The sequence below is a fragment of the Lipotes vexillifer genome, unplaced genomic scaffold, assembly GCF_000442215.2.
Source record: "Lipotes vexillifer unplaced genomic scaffold, Lipotes_vexillifer_v1.1 scaffold1276, whole genome shotgun sequence".
In the NCBI taxonomy this organism is placed as follows: domain Eukaryota; kingdom Metazoa; phylum Chordata; class Mammalia; order Artiodactyla; family Lipotidae; genus Lipotes; species Lipotes vexillifer.
In genome coordinates this window covers 500,338-527,913 of record NW_006798658.1, presented here as the reverse complement: position 1 = coordinate 527,913, position 27,576 = coordinate 500,338, and the positions used below count along the sequence as shown (strand labels likewise).

The following is a 27,576-nucleotide window of genomic DNA, read 5'->3' as shown; positions in this document are numbered from 1 at the left end:
TCAACAGTGAAAAACCAAAGAACCCAATTAAAAAACGGGTGAAGGACCCACATAGACATTTTTTCCAAAGACATACAAATGGCCAACAGGTACATAAAAAAGGTGCTCAACATGACTAATCATCAGGGAAATACAAATCAAAATCATAATTAGTTATTGCTTCACACCTGTCAGGATGGCTATTATCAAAAAGAGAAGAGATGATAAATACTAGTGAGGATGTGGACAAAAGGGAACACTTGCACACTGTTGGTGGGAATGTAAACTAATACAGCCACTATGGAAAACAGGATAGAGGTTCCTCGAAAAAACTTAAAAATAAAATTACCATACGATCCAGCAATCCTACTTCTGGGTACATATCCAAAGGAAATGAAAGCATTATCTTGAAGAGACACCTGTACTCCCATGTTCATTGGAGCATGAATCACAACAGCCAAGGTATGGAACCAACCTAAGTGTCTGTCTCTGGATAAATGGATAAAAAATGTAATATATATATATTATATATAAATATTTTTATATTTATAAATATAGATAAAATGGAATATTACTCAGTCTTTAAAAAGAAGGAAATCCTGCTATTTGTGATACGAATAAACAGGCAGGGTATTATGCCAAGTGAAATAACATAGAGAAAGACAAATATTTCATGGTATCACTTATATGTGGAGTCTAAAAATATATAAATAAATAAAAGGTAGGCCAAACTCATACAAAACGGAGAATAGAAAAGTGGTTTCCAGAGGCTGAGGGGTCGGGGAAATAGGGAGACGTTGGTAAAAGTGTACAAACTTTCAGTAATACGATGAGTAAAAGGTCTGAAAATCTATGTATAATATGATGACTAAAGTTGAAAATACTGTATTGTATAACTGAAATTTGCTAAGAGTAGAAATTAATTTTCTCTCTCTCTCTCTCTCTCTCTCTCTCACACACACACACACACAAAATACGTGTATTGATATTAACTTGATGGAGGGAATCCTTTCACAGTGTATATCAAATCATCATGCTGTACACTTTAAATATCTTATACTTTTATTTGTCAGTTATATCTCAATAAAGCTGGGGGGAAAAAAGAGGAAAGTAGGAGAGGGAGAGTAGGAAAAACAAAGGTGAATGTTTATTATCTATACTAGACTCCAGACGATAGTCTATCTGTTATTGCCACCCAAATATAACTGTATTTGCTTCTCCTTTCATTCTCTGAAGTTGCCAAGCTTTCATTCTCTAAAGCTGTTGTAACATGTAGGGCACAACCCATTCTATGGGCATTTTTTTTTTCTTTCTGCGGTACGCAGGCCTCTCACTGTTGTGGCCTCTCCCGCTGCGGAGCACAGGCTCCACAAGTGCAGGCTCAGTGGCCATGGCTCACAGGCCCAGCTGCTCCAGGGCATGTGGGATCCTCCCAGACCGGGGCACGAACCCGTGTCCCCTGCATCAGCAGGCGGAAAGGGGCATTTTTAATAGTGTAATAAATGGCTCAAGTTTACTATATGACTCCTATAAGGTAGCTTTGCTAATTAAGGGAAACTGCCTGATATGAAAAATAATTTAGTTTCAGCTAAGTCTTAAGTTCTAATTGCTGTGATCTGTGTATGAGTTTGATGTGTAGGTGAACATACATATATGCACTGTGGCAACAGAAAACCCACAAAATACAGGTAAAGCTAAGTCAATGTAAAAAGAAAAATTATCCTAGATTGCTCTGTATTACTCTACTGTAGTATTTTGTTAGGGTATTTTTTAAACTGTGCCAATAGAAAGAGATTGCTGAATATATAAACTCCATCACCTCACTGCCAGTGTGTGATGTGACAAGGTTCTTGAATCAGAGCAAACTTTAAAAACGTAGAAACTTCTTTCTATAATGTACTTCTTCATTTAAAAGGTCCCTCCCCTCATCTATCATCTCCTAGCACAGTTATCCTGTGTTTTAGAACATGGCCATATAGTACTGCCATTGTGTAGTGTATGATCTACATGTAAAATACCGCATGTGCCCAAGTTAAAACTGCTCCTGTTGAGTACTGAGTCCCAGTTTCTGAGGAGAGTGTTTTTCTATTCATACAGGCAGAAATATCTGATTCAAATACAGTAGCATAATGTTCAAAAGAGAATGGTTTTCTTCATGGCTAAAAGTTCTTTGAGGGAATAATTCTTCCTTGCCATTAAAAGTTATAAATCATCACAATTATGAGGACAAAAGTAAACTATTGAGCAAATACGGTGGTTTTTATCTATAAACATTTACAAAGCATAAATTGATTCCAAATAGATATTTTTTTGCAGAAAGAATATATTTAATACCTTATTAAATGTATTTTGAAAGAAAAAATAGATAATTCATTAAAATTAAAAATTTCTGCTCTATGAAAGACATTGTTTAGAGTGAAAAGATAAGCCACAAACTAAGAAAAAAATCTTTAGACAACACAAATCTGATAAAGGAGTGGTATCCAAAATGTACAGAGAACTCTTAAAATCCAAAAATAAGAAAACAACCCAGTTAAAGGTGGGCAAAATATGTGAACATGGACAGCTCACCAAAGAAGATATATAGATGGCAAGTAAGCAAATGAAAAGATGCTAAACATCATATGTCATTAGGGAATTGCAAATTAACAATGAGATATCACTATGCATGTATTTAAATGGCTAAAATCTAAGACACTGACAACATCAAATGCTGATGAGGATATGGAGCAACAAGGACTTTCTTTCATTGTTGGGAATGCAAAATGGCACAGCCATATTGGAAGACAGTTTGTCACTTTCTTATGATTAAACACATTCTTACGTATGATCCAGCAATCACACTACTAATATTTACCACAAAGAGATGAAACCTTAAGTCCATAAATAAAACTTTCACATAAATGTTTATAGCAGCTTTATTCAAGCTTCATTCATTAAACTTGTAAGTCCTTCAACAGGTGAACAGATAAACTGTGGTACATGCAGATAATGGTATATTATTCAACAATAAAAATAAATGAGCTATCAAGCTACAAAAAGACACGGAGGAACCTTAAATGCAAAATGCTATGTGAAAGAAGATTCCATCTATATTGCATTCTGGAAAAGGCAAAACTATGAAGACAGTAAAAAGATCAAGGGTTTGGAGTCAGGGAGGAAGGGATGAATAAGTGGAGCACATGGGATTTTTAGTGCCATGAAACTATGTTATATGATACAGTAATGTTGGATACAAATGTCATTATATATTTCTCAAAATCCATAGACAGTACAACACCAAGAGTGAACCCTAACATAAATTATGGAGTTTAGTTAATAATAATAATCTAGGGACTTCCCTGGTGGCACAGTGGTTAAGAATCCGCCTGCCGATGCAGGGAACATGGGTTCAATCCCTGATCTGGGAAGATCCCATGCTCCGCAGAGCCTAAGCCTGTGCGCCACAACTACTGAGCCCACGGGCCTAGAGCCAGTGCTCCACAACAAGAGAAGCCACTGCGACAAGAGGCCCGCGCGCCACAACAAAGAGCAGCCCCCGCTTGCCACAGCTAGAGAAAGCCCACGTGCAGTGATGAACACCCAACGCAGCCTATAAATAAATAAATAAATAATAATAAAAAAAACCCTCTATCAATACTGGCTCAACGATTTTAATAAATGTATCACACTAATGAAAGATAATAAGGGAAATTAGGAGGAGGAGGTGAGATGGTAAATGGGAACTTTATATTTTCCACTTATTTTCCTGTAAGCCTAAAATTGCTCAAAAATAAAATCTATTAATAAAATATACATATAATTAAAAATGCTATGTAAGAGATAATTGTAGCTATTAAAAGCATATCTTTTAGTAATGTAGTAGAAATAGTTCTAATTTTTCTAGTGAGATAAGTGTTTGGAGATATGATTCCCATATATAGCTTTCAAGTTATAAAAATGCATCACTTACAAAAGAGAGAATTTTGGCCCTTTGTTAATAGAAAATGGTACTTTTCAGATTTTGTATACAAATACTAGAAAAATACGATCTTAAGCATGTATGTCCTAGTTTTAGGGGTCATGTTTAAGAATTGGTGACCAAATATTTATAAATATTTTTATTTGGAAATTCTTTAATTGATGCCTTCTAATACATTTCCAAAGTTTTGCATAAAAATGTCTAACAAAGAAAAACTTCTTACAAGGGGCAGAAATTGGTTATTAATTTTATTCTTTAACTCAGTTGCCTTTTTGGTGCTTATGGGGGAAATTCCCAGTTTTATATATTTTTAACTATGAATTTCCTCTTAAATAGGGGCCTTAAACCAAAAATTTTTTAGAGACAAATCCCTGTTATAAAACAAAATCTTACAGATTAAATGGAGCTGCTCCCCCGCAATGAAGTCCAGGTGCGGGGCCCTAGGATTCTTCCTCCTGTTTGCTCCTATGACCTGGCCTTGAGACAACCTCAAAGAACCCTGGTGCTTTTAGAGTCAGCTTTAAACTATTCTCTAAAATATAAATATTTTCCAATTACAAAATCACATACTACAGAAGTTTCTATTACTATTACCTTCCTTTCAGCTTCCACTCCAAAGTCCCTGATGCTAATAAGGCTCAGTAAAATGGAATAGCAGTGTTTAAGGTGAGAGTAGACTAATACAATGGAGTCAATAAAATGTGTCATGCAATGTTAGTATAGCCATGTCAAAATGTAATTGCATATAACAGAAAATATTGGAAGTCCTTTCAGCAAATTATAAATCTGTTTATGTTCAATGGATGTGTAAACATTTTTGGTGTAGAATAAATCCTTTTTTACAAGGAGCCTTGTAAAACCCTTTAAGTACCTTGAAAGTCAGCAGAAGAGGAAAGATAAAGGGTTAAAGAGCAAGAAAAGCTATAGAAAGTAGACTAGAATACTTCTGCGTTCTTTTCTATTCACTTTTTTTTTTATATAACCCCCAAATCCACCAGTTAAGAGATTCATTTGGGAAAGTAAAATTTTAAAAATATGCAGATACCTCTGGAAGTGTTCTTGATTATTTGGCATTATGTAGTGAATTGATTTAATCAGACTGTTCCAACCAGACAAGTGATTGAGATTGTCAAAATAAAGAACTCAGAAAAGTAGGTCAAGAGGATGCCGGGGATCTTGGAAGATGAAGGGTGAAAGGCTATACAAAGAGATAAAGCGATGACAAACTCTGTCTAACCTAAACTTGCATAGGACTGGCTCTGTGCCTAGAAAAGAAAAGGAAAAACACTCCCCTTTTCCTTTGGTTGGCTCTAATAGTGCATGTTCTCCTTCCTCCAGGATCTAAAACTTATGCCTACTACTGTTAGGTAACCTATACTAGGGTGTAAGCTAGCTTGGAAACTATCCACCAATGCTTCTGGAAGCACTGCTTGAAATAAATGTTATTTTGAATTCTCCAAAGGCAACTTAGAGTAAACTTTTTGTAAACCAGGAACTGCCTATACTCATCTAATTCTCAAAGACAATTCAGGATGAAATTAATGACTACAAATTAACAGAAATCATCTTTATCAGTTAGAAAAAAAGAAGTAAAAAATAGAACATGATCTGTGCTATAATAATGTGAGGTGTAATGGACTCTGTCTTAGTCAGCTTGGGCTGCCATAGCAAAATACCATAGACTGGGTGACTGAAGCAATAGAAATTAATTTTCTCACAACCCAGAGGCTGGAAGTCTGAGACTGCATGCCATCATGGTCAGTTCCTGGTGAGGGCTCTTTTCCTATCTTGCAGACAGCCGCAAATATCATAGTAACCTCACATGGCCTTTCCTCTGTACATTCAGGATGCTTTATTAGGACCCTACTCTATCACTTCATTTAATCCTAGTTACTTCCTTTCCTTACATGCTTTATCTCCAAATACTGCCACGTTGGGGGTTAGGGCTTCAACATGTGAATTTTGCAGGGACAGAATTCAGTTCATAGTGACTCTTTAAAAAATTATAAGCAATTACTATCAGGAAAAAGAGGAAAGAAAACTTCAAGCTTATTAGGCACTAAGGCCTCTCTCTCTCACTCTTTTTTTTTCCCCCCCCAATCAGCCTGTGGGTCTCTCTGTGAAGCACATAAAATGAGAGAAACATTCTCTTCTACTTTATTCTACATTTTGCCTATTATATGACTATAAATGTGGATTATATATTGATCATCTAAAGTACTGTTTACCAAAGAAGAAAACATACAGTCTTCATGGGTGGTTAGCTTATAAGGCATGATCAGTTTACACGTAGAGCTATATTTAAACAAAGCTTTACAGATGTAGCTGGTTCAGCCAGCAAGTCACCTGATTCTTCAAACACGTGTAAAAGTTATATTTAGACCTTGGAGGTCCTCAGGATATATCACTACAGGAGTAGCAAAAATAAAAGTTCAAAGTAATACAGAACATAGTTATATATTACTTTATGCTATAAGATATTATTATAGAAAAAATTATTATACTGAGGTTTTAGGGTACTAATTGCAATAAACCACTTGGGGTAGGATCCAAGACATGCCCACATTAAATCAGATTTTATAATAAGCTAGATCATGTTCCAGTTGGACTTCGATATGTTTCAATTTTTACATAATTTAGAATGTTGTATAATATCAACCAAGTCTTATACTTACTTGAGTTATTTTATTATGTTCCTAAAATTCAATTATTGATTTACAATTTTATATACAAGTACAAAGTGAATGAAAATATTAATGTAACTTGCTTTATATAATAAATGTTCTAAAATTTTGTAAAGAAATATTTCTTTAAAATATGTAATTTAAAAGCACTGAGGGTATAATTTACTCATGAAACTATCCCTACAGGGTTCAAAAATAAACTAGACATGGCAAAAAGTTTTGTTGTGCTGTACACAGCAGGTGCACACTATTAATTTTATAGCATAAACGTCTATTATTAAACTATAAGGAAGCCATGAATGAAATGGTAGAAGCCATGAATGAAATGCATGCATGCATGCAAACTTCATGCCCATTATGACCAATTCAGTTGTACAACAAGAAAAGTTCACTTTGAATTGACAACTTTTGATTCATCTCCCCACTAAACTCCAGTTCTGCCCAGATTTATGACACAGAGAAGAAAAGAAAAAAGAAATGCTGGGGACTACTATTGTTCAGAGTGTTTGTTTGACCGTTCATATTTTTAAGAATTCTGGCAAGAAGTTGATGCTAGGCAAACTAAATACAATTCTTGCTTTTAAATATAAAACCACTCCTTAAGGATTCTTTTAAAGTGAATAAAAATATGCCAAGGGGCTACTATTGCTATCACTGAAAGAAGGTCTTGTCCAAATGCCAAAAACGGTTTAAGTGATCTTTTTTTGTGTGTGTGTAATTCTGAAGAAAAAGAGAAAATGACTAATTTATGATTTGAAATTTTCAAAATCATAAAAGTGGCATGTGGATTATACCTAATTCTTTTTTTTGTCTTCTAAATGAACAGGGGAACTTTCCTACAAATATAAAAGCAAAACCCATTTTCCAGAGTTTAAACAGAAAGAGAGCTAGCTATTATTAAAGAACACCAGAAATAATAGTTGGAGGTTAAAAACATAGACAAAAGAGAGACATGCAAATCTTAATTCTTTCTACTTTCCTTTCAAGCCTAAGGCAAGATTAGATTCAGTTTTTAAATCCCTAAAACACAGTAGAGGTTATGTTTAGGAACAATTTAATGACTGCAGTGCAACTCTAAACAACTATTTTATAGAGTTTTAGCAACATTTTAATAGAATACCTTTGAGAACCCAGAGTTACTGTCTCTTGAGGATGAAGAATAAGAACATCCCTATGTCACCGTCAAATACCACATGACATACCTGCAGTACTTTTGTCCTCAGCGTTCGATTTCTGAGACTTACCTAAGCACTAGGGTTCAACCCTTAGCTAAAATGAAAGGGCATACGAATTAGGTATGCGTATTTCCTAAATCATCGTTCTAGTAGAAATGCTAGGTTCACTATTTTTTTCTCTTTTTAATTAATAAAACTTACATTAAAAAATCAGGTCGTGGGCTTCCCTGGTGGCATAGTGGTTAAGAATCCACCTGCCAATGCAGGGGACACAGGTTCGAGCCCTGTACTGGGAAGATCCCACATGCCGCGGAGCAACTAAGCCCGTGGGCCACAACTACTGAGCCTACACTCTAAAGCCGCGAGCCGCAACTACTCAAGCCCGTGCGCCTACAGCCCGTGCTCCGCAATAAGAGAAGCCACCGCAGTGAGAAGCCCGCACACGGCAAAGAAGAGTAGCCCCCGCTCACCGCAACTAGAGAAAGCTCGCGCAGCAACGAAGACCCAACACAGCCAAAAATAAATAAATAAAATAAATAAATTTATATAAAAAAATTTAAGTCGTATGCAAGGAACTAGTTATTACCTTAAGAGATATACTAAAATAGGGATATTATGTAGACAGTTTGAAAATAAACATTAGCTTTACACTTGAAAGCAAAAAAAATAGTATACATGCTTAAAAAGGAACAAATAAAAATAGGAATTACAGATGTTTATAAATATAAATCAGCTGAAATAAATGCTGCATGTAAGTATGAAATATAGTTTGAATTTAAAGAACACATCACCAAAACTAAAAACATGACATACACATGAAACACCCATGAGTATTCATAAAATATAAGGCAATAAAATATGGAAAAATTAAGCAAATGGTAAATTCTTTATATTAGATATCAATTAAATTGATTTTGCTGATTTATAAAAAATATAACAAAATTGATTTACTGAGCACTTGCTGTATGTACTAGGATAAGTACACATATTACTTATTATATGAATCATTTCATCTATTCTGGACAACAGATGTATAAAGGAGAGATCTCTCACATAATTTACATAATAAGGAAACTGGTCACAATCTAGGGAATGGTCAGACCTGGCATTTAGATTTAGATATTTCTCATTCCATGACTCATTTGCTTAACTGTAATGCAGTTTCACATAGTACAGACTGTTCATAAAAGAAGAAAAAGTTTTCACTTACATTGGTGGCATACTTTTCATATACAGATCAACTGGGATCATTATTAGAAATTAGCCTACCTTCACCTCAAATAACCAAACGAAAATATCCAACTCTACCAGAATCTATACTATAGACTTAGTACTATGCTTTACAATCCTTTAATTAATTAATTTTGATGTGGACCATTTTTTTAAAGTCTTTTTACTGAAGTTGTTACAATATTGCTTCTATTTTATGTTTTGTTTTTTGGCCTCGAGGCACGCAGGATCTTAGTTCCCCGACCAGGGATCGAACCCGCAGCCCCTGCATTGGAAGGCAAAGTCTTACCCACTGGATCGCCAGGGAAGTCCCTACACATCTTTTTAAAATCATGAGTTCCTTTCAAGTTGGTAGAACCCCGCCCCCCCACCCCCCGCCAAATTTATAACACATTTGAAGATGAGGAAGCACAGGTTAAATGTCTGTACAAGAATTATGGAGAACCAGCATGAGTCAAAAGAGAGACTGAGAATTTGGAAGAGGAGAAACAAGGTGGAATCTTAAAATGCCATTATTATTGGCCTGAGTAATTCTTCATAGTTACTTATCTAGCCTGGATACCAGGCCTGGGGACTAGATTATCAGGTAGGTCTTGATGAACTTGTTGCCTTGATATACTGCTTCTCTTTATAAAGGGGCTTCAGTACTTTATACTTTCAGTAATAAAATGCTGTATTAAGTTTGTTGCCAGCCAGCCTCTCATTCAATATTCATTTCCTTTCTGACTAATGCTTTTTGTAATCTGACAGCAGTTTTAAACACCTGGCAAGGAGTCAGTAATACAAGTATGGCAGCACAATGTGTTCTGGAGGATGATTTGCTTGGTGTAAACATCCTATCTAAAACAGACCTCAGGTAAGCTGAATTAAGGTTCTTTTTATTGCCAATTTAAGTAGAAGTTCATGTTTGGAAATATAGAGAATGTTATATTTCCATACACTGTAAGTTTTAAAAACTGCAAGTTAAAATGAACATTATAACTTTGTAGCTTTTTCTTACTTTCCTAACAAAGAATCTAGGGAAAAGTGGGCCAATGCATATTTCTGTTTTATAAGACTTTTTATCCTAACATTTCCAGAATCATAGATATTGAACTTGACTTGCTGTTCTTAAGGAAGTTGAAAAGCAGACAAACCAAAAGTATCAGGAAAAAAAAAAAATCACTGGGCATGGGAATCTCTGAGTAATTAAAACTTTCATTTCCATTCAGTGGAAAATTGTTAAAGTTTGCTAAGGAGTTTTTTTTTTGGCCATGCCATGCAACTTACGTGATCTTAGTTCCCAGACAAGGGACTGAACCAGGGCCCGCGGCAGTGAAAGCACGGAGTCCTAACCACTAGGCTGCCAGGGAATTCCTAGGAGAATTTTATTAAAATCTGAATTCTATGAACTGTCAGAGTCTTTCAAGGTTCCCATTCCTCTGGTGCCATGATTAGGATCTCTAGGCCACAGAAGCAAGTATTCAGAGACACTGACCACAACCCCAAGATCCCAGGTTTCTAGAAGCACTGTAAGGAAAACATAACCATATTATATGTCCCTGGAGGTCCAACCCCTAAAGAATTCCTTATACAATTAATCTAATCTATGACAGGTATATAGGCACACATTTTTAGCACTAGAAAGGATCATAAAGACAGTTATTTCTATTATTAAAATACAAGAACTGAGCTCTAGACATGATAACTGATTTGGCCAAACTAATACTGCAGTAAATGGTCAAGATGGGACTGAAGTCTAGGTCTTGGTTTTTACCAAATGGTAAGGGAGAGGGGTGGAGGACTGGCTTAAAAGTTACAGTCTAAATATAAGCTTTTAGTGTATCTGATTTTTGCTCTGGAAGGTTTTATCATGATTCATTTACAACAGGGTAGCTACATTTTAGCCACTGAACAGAGCTGCAGAGATAAGGTACTTACCCTAGGAGCTTATGTTCAAAGTTACAAGTGGTAATATGGCTCAGAAGACATAATCCACCTGACTTTTAATATTTTGGCCATTCATATCAGGTGCTGCACCTCATGGCAGGTTTAACGTGCTAATGTTGTACAAAAGACATCTTTAAATTCCCATTTATCCCATTCACAAAACATATTTGTCCAAGGGCTCATGAGGCAAATCTTAAAGTCACAGAAAGTAGTTTATCTACTTGGGATTAAAATCTAAATTTATTTATTTGATGAATACATATAAACTTTATATGAGGTACTGTGCTAGTAGGCACTGTGAGGGATATTTAAAGGTGGATAAGCCAAAAAATGAGACGACCCCGCATAGATGTGAAGGTTGAGCATATACAAGGATGCCCAGCTGAGAGGGTGAATAAGGACTTAATGAAATAGGGACTTTCATGAAAGCTCATGTTCTGCTTGACAAGCCTTTTGCCCTCGCAGGAATCTGTCACCAAATGGGGTAAAGGAGCGTCTTTTTCTAATTCATGTAAAGGTGCTCCATAGGCTAAGCTACTGGTGGCCTTGGACACAAATGCCACCAATTTTTCAAACACACAAATCTGACCACATTTCTTATTAAATTCTTCAATGGTTCTCCACGGCTTAAAGGAGAAAAACAAGTCCAGATGATGTGCAAGGTCCTTCACATTTGTCTGACCTACGTTTCCTGCTTTATCACCTACTACTTCCACTCTCAGACTCTTTTTCTACTCATATTTTAACCTTTAACTGAATCTAGAACACACTATGTTCTTTTATGCATCTCTGCCTTTCTGTATGCCAGGCATGCTCCCCTTCCCGGCCCTACTCTACTTTGGGAACTCCTATTAACCTATTAAGACTCAGATCAACTATCCCCACCTTCAATCCCAGTTAGTGTGAGTTACATCCTCTTCTTTCTCCCCTAGTATTCTGTACATCATTACACCATGCCACATAAAACACATTACAGAGAACTTAGTTGTTTATACATCTTTCCCTCTAAACTGAAGACCTTATTCACAACACCTGGTAAATACTGTAAGTGAATAAAGAGAAACATAGTTCCTAACTTCAAGTAGCTTACAATTTTTGCAAAGATGACACCGAGGTAGCTAAAGACAACTGTCAGAAAGGTACATGTAAAAAAATGTAGGGCTTCCCTGGCAGTGGTTGGGAGTCCGCCTGCCGATGCAGGGGACACGGGTTCGTGCCCCGGTCTGGGAGGATCCCACATGCCGCGGAGCAGCTGGGCCTGTGAGCCATGGCCGCTAAGCCTGCACGTCTGGAGCCTGTGCTCCGCAGCGGGAGAGGCCACAACAGTGAGAGGCCCGCGTACCACAAAAAAAAAAAAAAAGTAAAGATGTTTCATATCCACTGTCCACAAGAGCAGGCAAATCTTTATCAAAGTTTCAGAGATGCTAAGGGGAACTAGGAAACAGTTTCAAAGATTCTTCTGTTGACTCAGAGGCAGGAAGAGTCTTTCAGGAGGAGTTGAAAGATCCAGGTTCTGGTTCTGGGTCTGTCACTTATTTGCTGTGGGACTTCAGACAAATCAATTGTTTTTGCTTGCCTCTAGTTCTTTTGCTACAGCGGTGTTCTCATAGTGTTAGGCACTCAGATAATGTATATCAAAAAAAAAAAAAGTTTAAAACCAGAAGTGCCACTTTAGTGAACATTAAAACTGATATTTTTGTTCATCAGAATTACTTAGAGTCAACACATAAATCATCCATTCAACATTAATGTCCACTGATTCAGTGGACAGAATGGTTGCTTTGCTGGACCCCAAGAAGTAGAAAACCTGGTTTCTGCCATAGAGAATCTTACAGTTTGTTTGCGGGGGGTGGAGGGTGGAGGGGGAAGGGGAAGGGACATGAGGTGGCTGCTCATATTAAAATAACCACAAAAATATCCTAAGAGCTAAACAAGTGAAACAGAAATCAGAGTAAAGGAGTTCAAAAGGAGAAGCCATTTCTGGGTGGGGTTGTCATGATGGTTTTATGACAAAGTAGTGATTTCAATAGGTTGTATAAACAAAGAGTACTTTGAAATTCCGGGCTAGAGATATAGAATTTTAGGGTAAATGTACAAGAAAGAGTGGAGAGACAAAGATCTCAAATAAGAACAGCAGACCAGCTGGTGACAACAGCATGATTTCATAGGGCAGTTTCTGATAAGGTGGGACAAGCAGATTGCACGTGTGTGTACAGGAGGTTGCTAAGTCCTGCAGTGCCCTGCTTCACTCTGAGATAGGAACACCGCTGCTAGCTGCTCTCTATCAGCACTACCCAGGGAGCCTGAGACCAGGCCAAAACGTGTCCTGTCCTGCCTTAGGATCTTTAGTCCTATCTTAGATGTGTTGTTAGGCTGGTCATATAGAGTCAGTCTATGTCAGGTTCTAGTACATTGATCCTGACTTTTATTTAGATTAAGGAAAACAGTCACAAGAGGCTTCATGTAGGAAGAGTACAGATATCCTACATGGTTATAATTGCTCCTTCTGTTTTCACTGGGTAGGAGAAAAGAGAGAGGCTATCAGAAGGAATAATAATCAGCAAGATAGAAAAGTAATTTAAGTCTCTCCCTTTATTAGCTATAATAACTCAAGCACAGTGAAAGGAACGCTTCTTGAATTAAAGAGGCACACTGGAAGGTGATTTTTTAATGTCAAGCTGGCATGAAGACCTTGAGCTCTTATGAGACCCAGGAGGGCCTAGACTACAAAACAGAATTCAGGGCAAGACACATCACTTTAGTAAAACAGAGATAAGTACACTAAATTTACATGAAGTTAAAGGTTTTTGAAAAATTAATGTGAAATTATTTAACTCTAACAAATTGCTAGAGCTAGATTCATAAGATGACCCTAAAAATCACCATATAAAGTAGATTTTTACATTTTGAAGAAAAGACTGAGAGGCAAACTCAATTATTATAAATAATAATTTCAGATAAATTATCTGGTTATTGAGACAATGAAAACTGCCTTATGGCAGCATCATCCAATACTGCAGTGGTAAATATAAATACTGAACTGATAAAACGAGGAAAGGATGAAGGGAAATAACATTTATGAAGCACTCCTTATGTGTCAGGACTTGTTTCTTGGTGCTTTTCCATTTATTATCTCATTTAACCCTCAAAACGATTTCAGTCACATAGATATCTTATAAATGAGGAAACTGAGGTTCAAAGAAGTTAAATAACTTGCCTGTAACCACCCAGAGAGAAAAGAGCTACAATTCAATTAAAAGTCTACTCAACTGCAGCATTAAAATTCTTTTTTCTCCCCTACTTTATTGCCTCTCTTGAAAGTTGAATTCTCAAATCCTGATATATGAAATAAATGCTATCATTACCTATATTATTTATAAAATGTACAGGTGATACCTGGCTCTTAGAGAGTTTGTCAGTTTTAATGAGATAATCACTAAAAGGAGGATAACATCCAAATGCAAATAAACATTCAATCCAAATTTTAGATATTGTCAGCCTGTGTCAGCAAATTCCTATACAGAGAGGAAATTATGTATCTTATTCATCACCTCTGTCCTCAAGCACATGGCACATGGGTAATGGGCCCTGTCATGGCTTCATATGCATATATTTGTGACTGCTGATTTCCTGTCAGTGGGTAAGATAAACGTTTTCTTAAAGGAACTAGGATAATTTGATATAAGACAAATACATGAAGTGGAATCTGCTACAAATAACTTAAAAAACAAAAATCAAAGACAAAAGAAAACAATAGCTATAACCAAAAGAGACTTTTTATTTCCTCCTGAAGTGAATTCCCATCTGCTTTTAAATGGCAACATGTTTTTCCATTAACTGGGAGCTATAGCCAAGAAGCCAAAGACAATGAGGTCTGGCCACCGGAGAGCAGCAGGCGGCAGAGATGGCTGAAGGATGCCGCCTGCTTCAGCCGCTCCTTAGAGGCTGCTCCCTAGGGACCACATTCTCTTTTCAGCTGGTGACAAACTTCTTCTTGGGACTCTCCTGAGGATTAAAATAATGCTTTAACTCCCTGTATATCCTCTCCAAGGAGGGAAAATGAAGTAACTCAGAAGGGTAGAAGGAGCTACTTCAAACTTTGGGTGTCTGTAAGCTTTTACTGAGCAATGTTGACCTGGCAAAAGCACCAGGTGACAAGAAAGTATTTTAAAAAATTAACCCTCCTATCCCAGTCCTTTAATGAGTGCAGTACCATCTCCATCCTAAACATTCTAAACAACTTTTTAATTAAAAATAAAAATAAAATATTCACTACAGTTAAAATAAACATTTTATGTTTCTAAAAGACAGGGTCAGCAATTTCCTCATTTCTGGCTCACCCAGCCAAATTCTTGTTCATATAGCTGATACTGTACAGTCAAATAAAATTAATTTTATGTAATACTGAATATACTGCTCTCCCGTGAAGACAATTAACTGAGTCAGTAGTTTCAGTTTTATACCAAAAGTGCCCACAGAGACACCCCAACTCTGAAAAAGAGGCTGTGCCTATAGCAGGGTGCATTGCTACAAGAAGGTTCCTCTATGATGAATGAGAAGGGAAAGTCTATTTTTCCTAAATCTAACTTTTTTTCAGTTCATTAAATGTTTGTTAAGTATGTGCTATGTAGTAGGTTCTGTGCTGAAGGATATGGCCTTGCTGGGGGAAGAAATAAATTAGTTAAATCAGTGGTAAAGCACTGAGCCTGTAGGTATCAGATGACTGAGGTTCAAGCTTTGAATTTGTTTTACTATTTAAAAACCTATCAGGGACTTCCCCAGTGGCGCAGTGGTTAAGAATCTGGCTGCCAAAGCAGGGGACACGGGTTCGAGCCCCAGTCTGGGAAGATCACACATGCCTCGGGGCAACTAAGCCCGTGTGCCACAACTACTGAAGCCCGGGCACCTAGAGCCCGTGCTCCACAACAGGAGAAGCTACCACAATGAGAAGCCCGCTCACTGCAACGAAAAGTAGCCCCCACTCGCTGCAACTAGAGAAAGCCCTCGCAGCAATGAAGACCCAATGCAGCCAAAAAAAAAAAAAAAAAAAAGATCAAAACTAATTTTGGCTTTCAAACATTGTTGTGCCATTTTAATTATGACAGAAGAAAAAAAGATGAGAGAAATTTTATATTTTATGTGAAGCTAAGTTTAATCTATCTTAAACTTCCTATTGATTAATTTTGAGACTTTAAAAAGATAATATTTTTCCTCAAACAATAAGGCACCTGTGCGAATTACTTAAATATTCAGACCAAACCCTCCACCCAAAACAAAAAATGTGGAACAAACCTGTCTTGTCGAAATTGAAAAGCCTAGAACTACTAAGATATGGCTCTGGAATAAATGTCTATGAAGTTGTAATAATATACTGATTATAACTAGGACCACAGTAAGATACCCTTCCCTCACCCAAGCAATATGGGACATAAAAACGTAAACTGAGGGACAGAATTTTCTGCTACTTTCTCTGTGACTATTTTTAGAAAATCTGATATAAAAATTAATCAGAAATGAATTTGCTTATATTTCAGACTGAATTAGGCATGCACTACATAAAAACTAGTAGGCTGGTACAATAATTCCTGGCACCAAGTGAGTTTTTACCTTTCAGCCAGACAGGACCTCACTGGCTTTGCTTTTTGTTTTGCACTTCTGTTTTACTACCATGAATTATTTCAAAGTGAGAAAGGCATATTTATACCTTGCTAACTACTCTTCCACTTCACTCAACTCAAGTGAAAGATTTATGGTTTCTTTTCCTGCCTACTTCCTGTAAACTGACATATCATATACAGCCCTTGGTCTCACACCAAAAACTAAATTCTAGAAATGCTGGAGCAGCCGGTTAGCAGTAACTGTATGCTCATTTTAACTTAAGGGATGGTCATGCCACAGAGATGCGCATAAAGATTATTGTTTCAGACAGGACTTTAAAGGTGAACGTACTTTAACTGCTTCTCAAGCTACTTTCTACATGGATTTTCCACGCCAGTGGAATTTAAAAATTTAAAGGGGGAAAATCAAACATACATAGTTACTAGTTGAAAAAAACAGTGAGTAGATTTGATATTTATTTTGGTTGTTGTTATTAGCTATGACTACATGATATACTAAATCCAATTCCACATGTAAGTTTACCTACAAGACTCTCTGAGTACCACTAATGATCTGTTATGTGTTAACCTCTTTGGTTTTTACAGAAGGCAGATAAAAAATAATAGCAAGCAAAACAGAATGTGGAGTCCCAGCCTGCTGGATAATTTGGAATGAAAAGAATCTACAGCTTCTTACTTAAAAAAGTATTAATTTCCCAGTACAGACCCATATCAGTGGTATTCAGAAGACATTTCTGTGTTGAGGAATATATAGTACAAATTTTTCTTAAGATATACATGTAGAAAAGCTGCACAAATAGTTTAATGGAATTTTATTCTGTAAATAAAAACAGCCTGAGTAAAGAGTCGCTAAGGACAGAAAAAATATTTATTTATTTGCCATACTTAAAATTTTCATATTTTCACAGAGGTCTTGCTATTCTTGTTGAGAGTATACTTTTACTATTAAGGGCAGACTGGCTGTCACTTCTATGGTTTTTATGAGAGAATCTTTGTAGAGTGAGATAATTTTCCCAAATCTTAAAAGATAATAATAAAATCTCTCTGCCAAGTCTTTTGTATTTCAGAGTGCTCACATGATATCTTAATCTCATTTTTATGATCTCTATGAGAAAACAGTAGGGCAAGTTGTACACCATTTCCATTTGATAGGGTAAAGTAATCGAAGTTCAGAGATGTGTATAACGGGTTGGAAGCTGCTGTATCAAAAAGCCCCTAGACTGGCTGAATGGATACAAAAACAAGACCCGTATATATACTGTCTACAAGAGACCCATTTCAGACCTAGGAACACATAGAGACTGAAAGTGAGGGGATGAAAAAAGATATCCCATGCAAATGGAAATCAAAAAAAGCTGGAGTAGCAATTCTCATATCAGACAAAACAGACTTTAAAACAAAGACTATTACAAAAGACAAAGAAGGACATTACAAAATGATCAAGGGATCAATCCAACAAGAAGATATAAAAATTGTAAATATTTATTCACCCAACATAGGAGCACCTCAATACATAAGGTAAATACTAACAGCCATAAAAGGGGAAATTGACAGTAACACAATCATAGTAGGGGACTTTAACACCCCACTTTCACCAATAGACAGATCATCCAAAATGAAAATAAATAAGGAAACACAAGCTTTAAATGATATATTAAACAAGATGGACTTAATTAATATTTACAGGACATTCCATCCAAAAACAACAGAATACACATTCTTCTCAAGTGCTCATGGAACATTCTCCAGGATAGATCATATCTTGGGTCACAAATCAAGCCTTGGTAAACTTAAGAAAATCGAAATCATATCAAGTATCTTTTCCGACTACAACGCTATGAGACTAGATATCAATTACAGGAAAAAATCTGTAAGAAATACACACACATGGAGGCTAAGCAACACACTACTTAATAACCAAGAGATCACTGAAGAAATCAAAGAGGAAGTCATCTGTCACAGAAACAAATGACAGTGAAAACACAATGACCCCAAACCTATGGGATGCAGCAAAAGCAGTTCTAAGAGGGAAGTTTATAGCAATACAATCCTACCTTAAGAAACAAGAAACATCTCAAATAAATAATCTAGCCTTACATCTAAAGCATTTAGAGAAAGAAGAACAAAAAAACCCCAAAGTTAGCAGAAGGAAAGAAATCATAAATATCAGATCAGGAATAAACGAAAAAGAAATGAAGGAAACGACAGCAAAGATCAATAAAACTAAAAGCTGGTTCTTTGAGAAGATAAACAGAATTGATAAACCATTAGCCAGACTCATCAAGAAAAAAAGGGAGAAGACTCAAATCAATAGAATTAGAAATGAGAAAGGAGAAGTAACAACTGACACTGCAGAAATACAAAGGATCCTGAGAGATTACTACAAGCAACTCTATGCCAATAAAATGGACAACCTGGAAGAAATGGACAAATTCTTAGAATGCACAACCTTCTGAGACTGAACCAGGAAGAAACAGATGACCAATCACAAACACTGAAATTGAAACTGTGATTAAAAATCTTCCAACAAACAAAAGCCCAGGACTAGATGGCTTCACAGGTGAATTCTATCAAACATTTAGAGAAGAGCTAACACCCATCCTTCTCAAACTCTTCCAAAATATAGCAGAGGGAGGAACACTCCCAAACTCATTCTACGAGGCCACCATCATGCTGATACCAAAACCAGACAAAGATGACACAAAGAAAGAAAACTACAGACCAATATCACTGATGAACATAGATGCAAAAATCCTCAACAAAATACTAGCAAACAGAATCCAACAGCATATTAAAAGGATCATACACCATTATCCAGTGGGGTTTATCCCAGGAATGCAAGGATTCTTCAATATACACAAATCAATCAACATGATACACCATATTAACAAATTGAAGGAGAAAAACCATATGATCATCTCAATAGATGCAGATAAAGCTTTTGACAAAATTCAACACCCATTTATGATTAAAAACCCTCGGGAGAGTAGGCATAGAGGGATCTTTTCTCAACAGAATAAAGGCCATATATGACAAACCCACAGCCAACATTGTCCTCAATGGTGAAAAACTGAAACCATTTCCTTGACAAAATTCAACACCCATTTATGATAAAAACCCTGCAGAAAGTAGGTGTAGAGGGAACTTTCCTCAATATAATAAAGGCCGTATATGACAAGCCCACAGCCAACATCATCCTCAATGGCGAAAAACTGAAAGCATTTCCACTAAGGTCAGGAACAAGACAAGGTTGCCCACTCTCACCACTCTTATTCAACATAGTTTTGGAAGTTTTAGCCACAGCAATCAGAGAAGAAAAGGAAATAAAAGGAATCCAAATCGGAAAAGAAGAAGTAAAGCTGTCACTGTTTGCAGATGACATGATACTATACATAGAGAATCCTAAAGATGCTACCAGAAAACTACTAGAGCTAATCAATGAATTTGGTAAAGTAGCAGGATACAAAATTAATGCACAGAAATCTCTGGCATTCCTATATACTAATGATGAAAAATCTGAAAGTGAAATCAAGAAAACACTCCCATTTACCATTGCAACAAAAAGAATAAAATATCTAGGAATAAACCTACCTAAGGAGACAAAAGACCTGTATGCAGAAAATTATAAGACACTGATGAAAGAAATTAAAGATGATACAAACAGATGGAGAGATATACCATGTTCTTGGATTGGAAGAATCAACATTGTGAAAATGACTCTACTACCCAAAGCAATCTATAGATTCAATGCAATCCCTATCAAACTACCACTGGCATTTTTCACAGAACTAGAACAAAAAATTTCACAATTTGTATGGAAACACAAAAGACCCCGAATAGCCAAAGCAATCTTGAGAACGAAAAATGGAGCTGGAGGAATCAGGCTCCCTGACTTCAGACTATACTACAAAGCTACAGTAATCAAGACAGTATGGTACTGGCACAAAAACAGAAATATAGATCAATGGAACAGGATAGAAAGCCCAGAGGTAAATCCATGCACATATGGTCACCTTATCTTTGATAAAGGAGGCAAGAATATACAGCAGAGAAAGGACAGCCTCTTCCATAAGTGGTGCTGGGAAAACTGGACAGCTACGTGTAAAAGAATGAAATTAGAACACTCCCTAACACCATACACAAAAATAAACTCAAAATGGATTAAAGACCTAAATGTAAGGCCGGACACCATCAAACTCTTAGAGGAAAACATAGGCAGAACACTCTATGACATAAATCACAGCAAGATCCTTTTTGACCCATCTCCTAGAGAAATGGAAATAAAAACAAAAATAAACAAATGGGACCCAATGAAACTTCAAAGCTTTTGCATAGCAAAGGAAACCATAAACAAGACCAAAAGACAACCCTCAGAATGGGAGAAAATATTTGCAAATGAAGCAACTGACAAAGGATTAATCTCCAAAACATACAAGCAACTCAGGCAGCTCAATTTCAAAAAAACAAACAGCCCAATCCAAAAATGGGCAGAAGACCTAAATAGACATTTCTCCAAAGAAGATATATAGATTGTCAACAAACACATGAAAGAATGCTCAACATCATTAATCATTAGAGAAATGCAAATCAAAACTACAATGAGATATCATCTCACACTGGTTAGAATGGCCATCATGAAAAAATCTACAAACAATAAATGCTGGAGAGAGTGTGAAGAAAAGGGAACCCTCTTGCACTGTTGGTGGGAATGTAAATTGATACCGCCACTATGGAGAACAGTATGGAGGTTCCTTAAAAAACTAAAAATAGAACTACCATACAACCCAGCAATTCCACTACTGGGCTTATACCCTGAGAAAACCATAATTTAAAAAGAGTCATGTACCAAAATGTTCATTGCAGCTCTATTTACAATAGCCAGGACATGGAAGCAACCTAAGTGTCCATCAACAGATGAATGGATAAAGAAGATGTGGCACATATATACAATGGAATATGACTCAGGCATAAAAAGGAATGAAAATGAGTTATTTGTAGTGAGGTGGATGGACTGTCATACAGAGTGAAGTCATACAGGCTGTCATAGAGAGTGAAGTAAGTCAGAAAGAGAAAAACAAATACCGCTTGCTAACACATGTATATGGAATCTAAAAAAAAAAAAAGGAAAAAAAATGGTCAGGAAAACCTAGGGGCAAGACAGGAATAAAGATGCAGACCTACTAGAGAATGGACTTGAGGATACAGGGAGGGGAAAGGGCAAGGTAGGACAAAGTGAGAGAGTGGCATGGACATATATACACTACCAAGCGTAATGTAGATAGCTAGTGGGAAGCAGCTGCGTAGCACAGGGAGATCAGCTCGGTGCTTTGTGACCACCTGGAGGGGTGGGATAGGGAAGGTGGGAGGGAGGGAGATGCAAGAGGGAAGAGATATGGGGACATGTGTATATGTATAACTGATTCACTTCGTTATAAAGCAGAAACTAACACACCTTTGTAAAGCAATTATATTCCAATAAAGATGTTAAAATAAACAAACAAACAAACAAAAAACAAAAACAAAAAGCTCCAAAAGAAGAATCTTCTACTTCTAGTCCAGTGTTCTCTCCACTATATTATGCTGCTTCTCCGAAGACTACATTTTGAGAAATAGATAAGCCAGGTAAAAACAATTGAAGTATAATAGAGGCCAGGTAAAATGCAATTTAATTTAGTGACTACCTGTCAATGTAGTATATTTCCTGTTTTAAGATTACTTAATACACAGTTATTTAAAACAGCTGGCATCAAGCAATCTTTTCTTTGTTAATGACCCCAAGGCACTGCTTTCTTCCCACCAAGGTATTTTAAGGGGAACTATCTTACCTCTGCTCCTGAATACGTATCTGTTTGGAGGATGAGTTCATTCAGATCAACATCATTACTGATTGGCATAGAGTGAAACTGCAAGTTAAATATTTCCCTTCTTGTTTCTGCATCTGGTAAAGGCACGTAGATGATTCTATCAATTCTTCCAGGCCGCATCAAGGCCTATAAAGAAGAAGGGGCAACAAAGATTAACCAAGCTCAGAATTGATGTTCCATATGAAGGAACCCAAGGAAAGAGGATGCCCAGAATCTCATGAATATCTCACTATTATCATAATTAGTAAATAAAACAAGTACTAGAGATTCTAAAGTCTATTTCAAAGATTCAAACAAATAAACAATGTCAGAGTACTTTTGAAAATAGAAAAGCAGGATTTCTGAAAGGCTTTTTGCTCCTCAGCAACTGTCAGGTCAGTAAAAGACGACTATTGTCTTTTAAGGAAATGTGTATATGACTTGCATTCATCATATCAAAAGGTTTTTTTTGGTACCTTCCTGCAATAACTCTTCAAATATGGGTTAAGCTGTTTTCAGAGAGCCCACAAAATAACATAGCTCAGATCAAAGAATACTTCTAGAGCTGATGGCAGTCAAATGAACTTCCCTAATATTTTATTGAAGGTGAATGCCTGAACTATCTTAGAGCTAATGAAGTCATCTATTCAGAAAAAACTATTGAGCGGTACTATATACCAGAGTTTGTTCTTGGTACTAGGAAACAGCACGAATAAGACAGATAAGTGTAAAATTGACTATAGTGAGAGTTACATGTCTGTGAATATACTAATAACCTTTGAATTCTATATTTTAAGTGGATGAATTTTATGGTATGTAAATTATATCTCCATAAAGCTATTAAGAGAGATATGGGTCAAAAGTGTGCGTGTATCTGTGTGTGCTTTGAGGGGATGGGGCAGCTTTTAGTTGGGGTAGTCAGAGAAAGCCTCTTTGAGGAGGTAACTTATGCAGATATCCAAAGGAGACACCCATACAAAGATCTGGGAAAGGGCATTCAAGGTAAAAGAAACCTCAAGTACAAAGGCACAGATGACTGGCATGTTCCAGAGACAGAAAAAACCCACTGTGGTAGAAACAGTGAATAAAGTGAAAAGACGTAGGAAATGAGGTTAGAGAGATAGTCACAGGCAGATTATGAGGTCTTAAACAACATGGTGAAGAGTCTGGACTGCATTCTATTTGCAATGAGAAGCCACTGGAAGGTTTTAAGTGGGAAGGTGAAATGGTAAGGTTTACAAGCAAAGATCATTCTTGTGGGACGAAAAAAGGTCTAATAAGAGTCCAGTAAGGAAAGAAAAGGGAAAAGAAAGGGTAGAAAAAAATATTTGAAGAAGAGGCTGAAAATTCCCCCAAATTGGTAAACGACCATAAATTCACAAAATCAAGAAGCTCAGTGAATTTCAAACAAAATAAATACAAAGAAAACCATACATGAACACATTATAGTCAAACTGCTGAAAACCAAAGATAAAATCTTAAATGCTGCCAGAGTAAATACAGGGAACAATGATTTGAATCACCAATGACTCTCAATTAAAACAATGGAGGGCAGAAACCAGTAGAACAACATCTTTAAAGTGTTGAAAGAATAAAAATGTCATCCCAGAATTCTATTCCCAGTGAAAGTACTCTTCAATAAAGAAGGAAAAATAAAGTCATTTTTAGATAAAAGAAAACCAAAGAAATCTGTTTCCAGTAGATCTGCATTACAGAAAATGCTCGAGGAAGTTCTTCAGGTTGAAGGGAGATGACACGAGATGGAGAACTGAATCTTCAGGAAGAAATAAAAAGGATTAGAAATGATATACCCCCCAAATGTAGACTCCTTCCATCTCCAAAAAAATTACTCTTCTTGCTGGCATAATCAGAAATAGCACTCCTTGAATATTTAGGAGATACTCACTTATAAACAGTGAAAAACAGCACATTTCTATATGTGTACTTATGAATATGAAGTATCCAGAGAGAAGGTGTGATAGAATACAGAAAGTAAGGAAGATAAGAACTTATACATGAACCTCTTTTAATTATAAAAACTAAAACAACAACAACAACAAACCTCCAAATCCTGAAAATGTAGCTGGGACCATACATTAAACATTACAGAAAATACAAACATTGAAACCTCATATGGTTGCTCTGTGGGACTTACTTCTTAGGGAACTGGTGCAAAAAATGATGATATTCTGTGAGTAATAAACTGTCCTCTGTCTCTGACTCAGGAGTCTCAAGTCTTTTGCCAGATTCTATGAAATTGTGGCAGACTAACTTGTTAGCTTTTAAATAGGGTAAAGTCTCGGAACCTTCATATTTCTTAATACGTATGTTCCTAATAATGGAGCCTCAACATATATAAAGCAAAAATTGACAGGTTTAAAAAGATAAATATATATAATTCCACAATCATAATAGGAGATTTTAACACTCCTCTCTTAGCACTGATGGAACTAGAAAACAAATCAGTAAGACAGAGAGGATCTAACAAGACCATCAATCATCTTGACCTAACTGATATTTATTTATAGGGCACTATGCCCAACAACGGCAGAACACATATTCTTTACAAGTACACTTGGTATATTCACCAAGACAGCCCATACGATAAGCCATGAAACAAAACTCAACAAATTCAAAAGGACTGAAATCATACAGAGTAGAACTCCATGAGAAGAGTAAGTTAGACATGAATAAAAATAGGACATAGAGGAAAACCCCAAACACATTGGAAATTAAACAACATACTTCTAAATAAACCATTGGTCAAAGACGATATCACAAAGGAAATGAGAAAATGTTTCAAGTTGAATGATAATGAAAATCTAACGTATGAAGATTTGTGGAATATAGTTAAATAAGTGCTTAGAGTAAATTTTATAACTTTAAATGCTTATAGTAGGAAAGAAGTCTAAAAGCAATGACCTAAGTTTCAAGAGTAAGTACAGGAAGGAAATAATGAACATGAGAGCAGAAATCAATGAAATGGGAAACAAACAAGAGAGAAAATCAAAGGCAAGTGTAGTTTTCTACAAAGATTTAAAAAATTGATTAAATTCTAGCTAGACTGAACAAGGATAGAGAGAACAAATCATCAACATCAGAAATGAAAGAAGGGTTATCACTATAGATCCTAAAGACAGTAAATGGATAATAATAGAATATTATAAACAACTTTATGATGATAAAAAGAAACAAATTTCTTGAAAAATTCAGGTACAAAATGGACACAAAATGAAACAGAAAATCAGAATAGCCCTACATTTATTTTTAAAAATGAAACTGAACTCATCAAAAAATTGAATCCACCATAACCAACCTTTCTGCTAACACATTATTGACCAGGGGATTTTTGCAGAAACTAATGCCTGTGGCTGTTAATACGTCTCCGGTCAAAAACGTGTTAAGAAAAATCCAAGTCCATATGATTTCCCTTCTGAATTTTACCAAAGAAATAACATCAAAATTATACAATCACTTTAGAATACAGAGAAGGGAACACGTCTCAACTTGTTTTATAAAGCCAGCATAATACTAACTCCAAAGCCTGACGAAGATATTACAAAAATTGAAAATTACAGATTAATGACAGCTTCATAAATATAGACCTAAAAATCCTTTAAAAACATTGGCAAATAGAATCTAACAATATATAAAATGGATAAATCATCATAACCAAGTAAGAATTATCCCCGGAATGCAAGGTTAGTTTAACACTCAAAATCCAATGAATATAACTCACCACAGTAAAGAGAATAAAGGAGAAAAACAATATGATCATTTAATATGTGCAGAAAAAACAAATGACAAAGTTAAAGATGTACTCACAATAAGAAAACTCTCAGCAAACTAGAAACAGAAGGGAACTTCTTCAATATAATAAATGGTATTACAAAAACCTACAGGTAGGGCTTCCCTGGTGGCACAGTGGTTGAGAATCCACCTGCCAATGCAGGGGACATGGGTTTGATCCCTGGTCCGGGAAGATCCCACATGTCGCGGAACAACTAAGCCCGTGAGCCACAACTACTGAGCCTGCGTGCTGCAACTACTGAAGTCCATGTGCCTAGAGCCTGCGCTCCACAACAAGAGAAGCCACTGCAGTGAGAAGCCCGCACACTGCAACGAAGAATAGCCCTGCTCGCCGCAACTAGAGAAAGCCTGCACACAGCAACGAAGACCCAATACAGCCAAAAATAAATAAATAAATAAAAGTAAAATAAAATAAAATAAAAAAACCTACTGGTAACATCATAATTGTCAAAATATTCAATGTTTTCTACCTAAGATCTAGAACAAGGTAAAAAACACCACTTTCACCAAACATTATAATAGAGATACTAGCCTTTGCAATAAGGTGAAACCAGAGTAGGGAGGCTATGGGGGGAAGAAAGTATAGAACTTGGAAGAGTAAAAAGTAAAACTATCCTCATTTGCAGATAACATGAGAGTTTACATAAAACTCCTACGGAATCTACAAAACAACTAATAGCAAGATTACAGGATACAAGTTTAATATTAGAAAAAATGTATTAAGCAGCAAACTAACTAGAAAATGAAGTTTAAAAAATCCACTTTATGGAAATATATAAAAAATATAAAAGACAGGAATAAAATTAACAAAAGAATGCTTCATTGAAAACTACAGAGCACTGTTGAGAGAAATTAAACAAGACCTATTTAAACAGAGAGATATACCATGTTCATTGGAAGACTCAGAATTATGAAGATATTCTTTCTTTCCAAATTTATCTATAGACTCAGTGCAATTCCAATCAAAATTACACAAAGACTTTTTAAAAAAGTGACAAACTGATTATAAAATTTATATGGAAATGCAAATGACTGAAAATAGTGAAAGCAACCTAAAAAAAGAACAAAGTTGAAGGACTTACCTGACTTCAAAACTTACAATGCTAATAGAGAAACAAGACAGTGTGATAAGGTCTAGAAGACAGAAATAAAAGATTAATAGAACAGAATAAGGAATCCATATTGATTTTTATTATTAATGCATTCAATGAGGAAAGGAAAGTATTTTAAGAAATGATGCTCAACAACTAGGTACTCATATTTTTTTTTTTTTTTTTCTTGCGTTACGCGGGCCTCTCACTGTTGTGGCCTCTCCCATTTGCGGAGCACAGGCTCCGGACGCGCAGG

General features: G+C 36.1%; 1 protein-coding gene across 1 annotated transcript in view; it reads right to left on the bottom strand.

The window, feature by feature from the left end:
• The window catches only part of AFG2A (AAA ATPase AFG2A), a 342,792-nt gene that overhangs the window by 44,964 nt on the left and 270,252 nt on the right, over positions 1–27,576 (bottom strand). Inside the window, exon 15 of the mRNA XM_007470730.1 lies at positions 22,402–22,566. Within this exon, the coding sequence (XP_007470792.1) occupies positions 22,402–22,566 (165 nt within the window). The remainder of the gene's footprint in view (positions 1–22,401; positions 22,567–27,576) is intronic.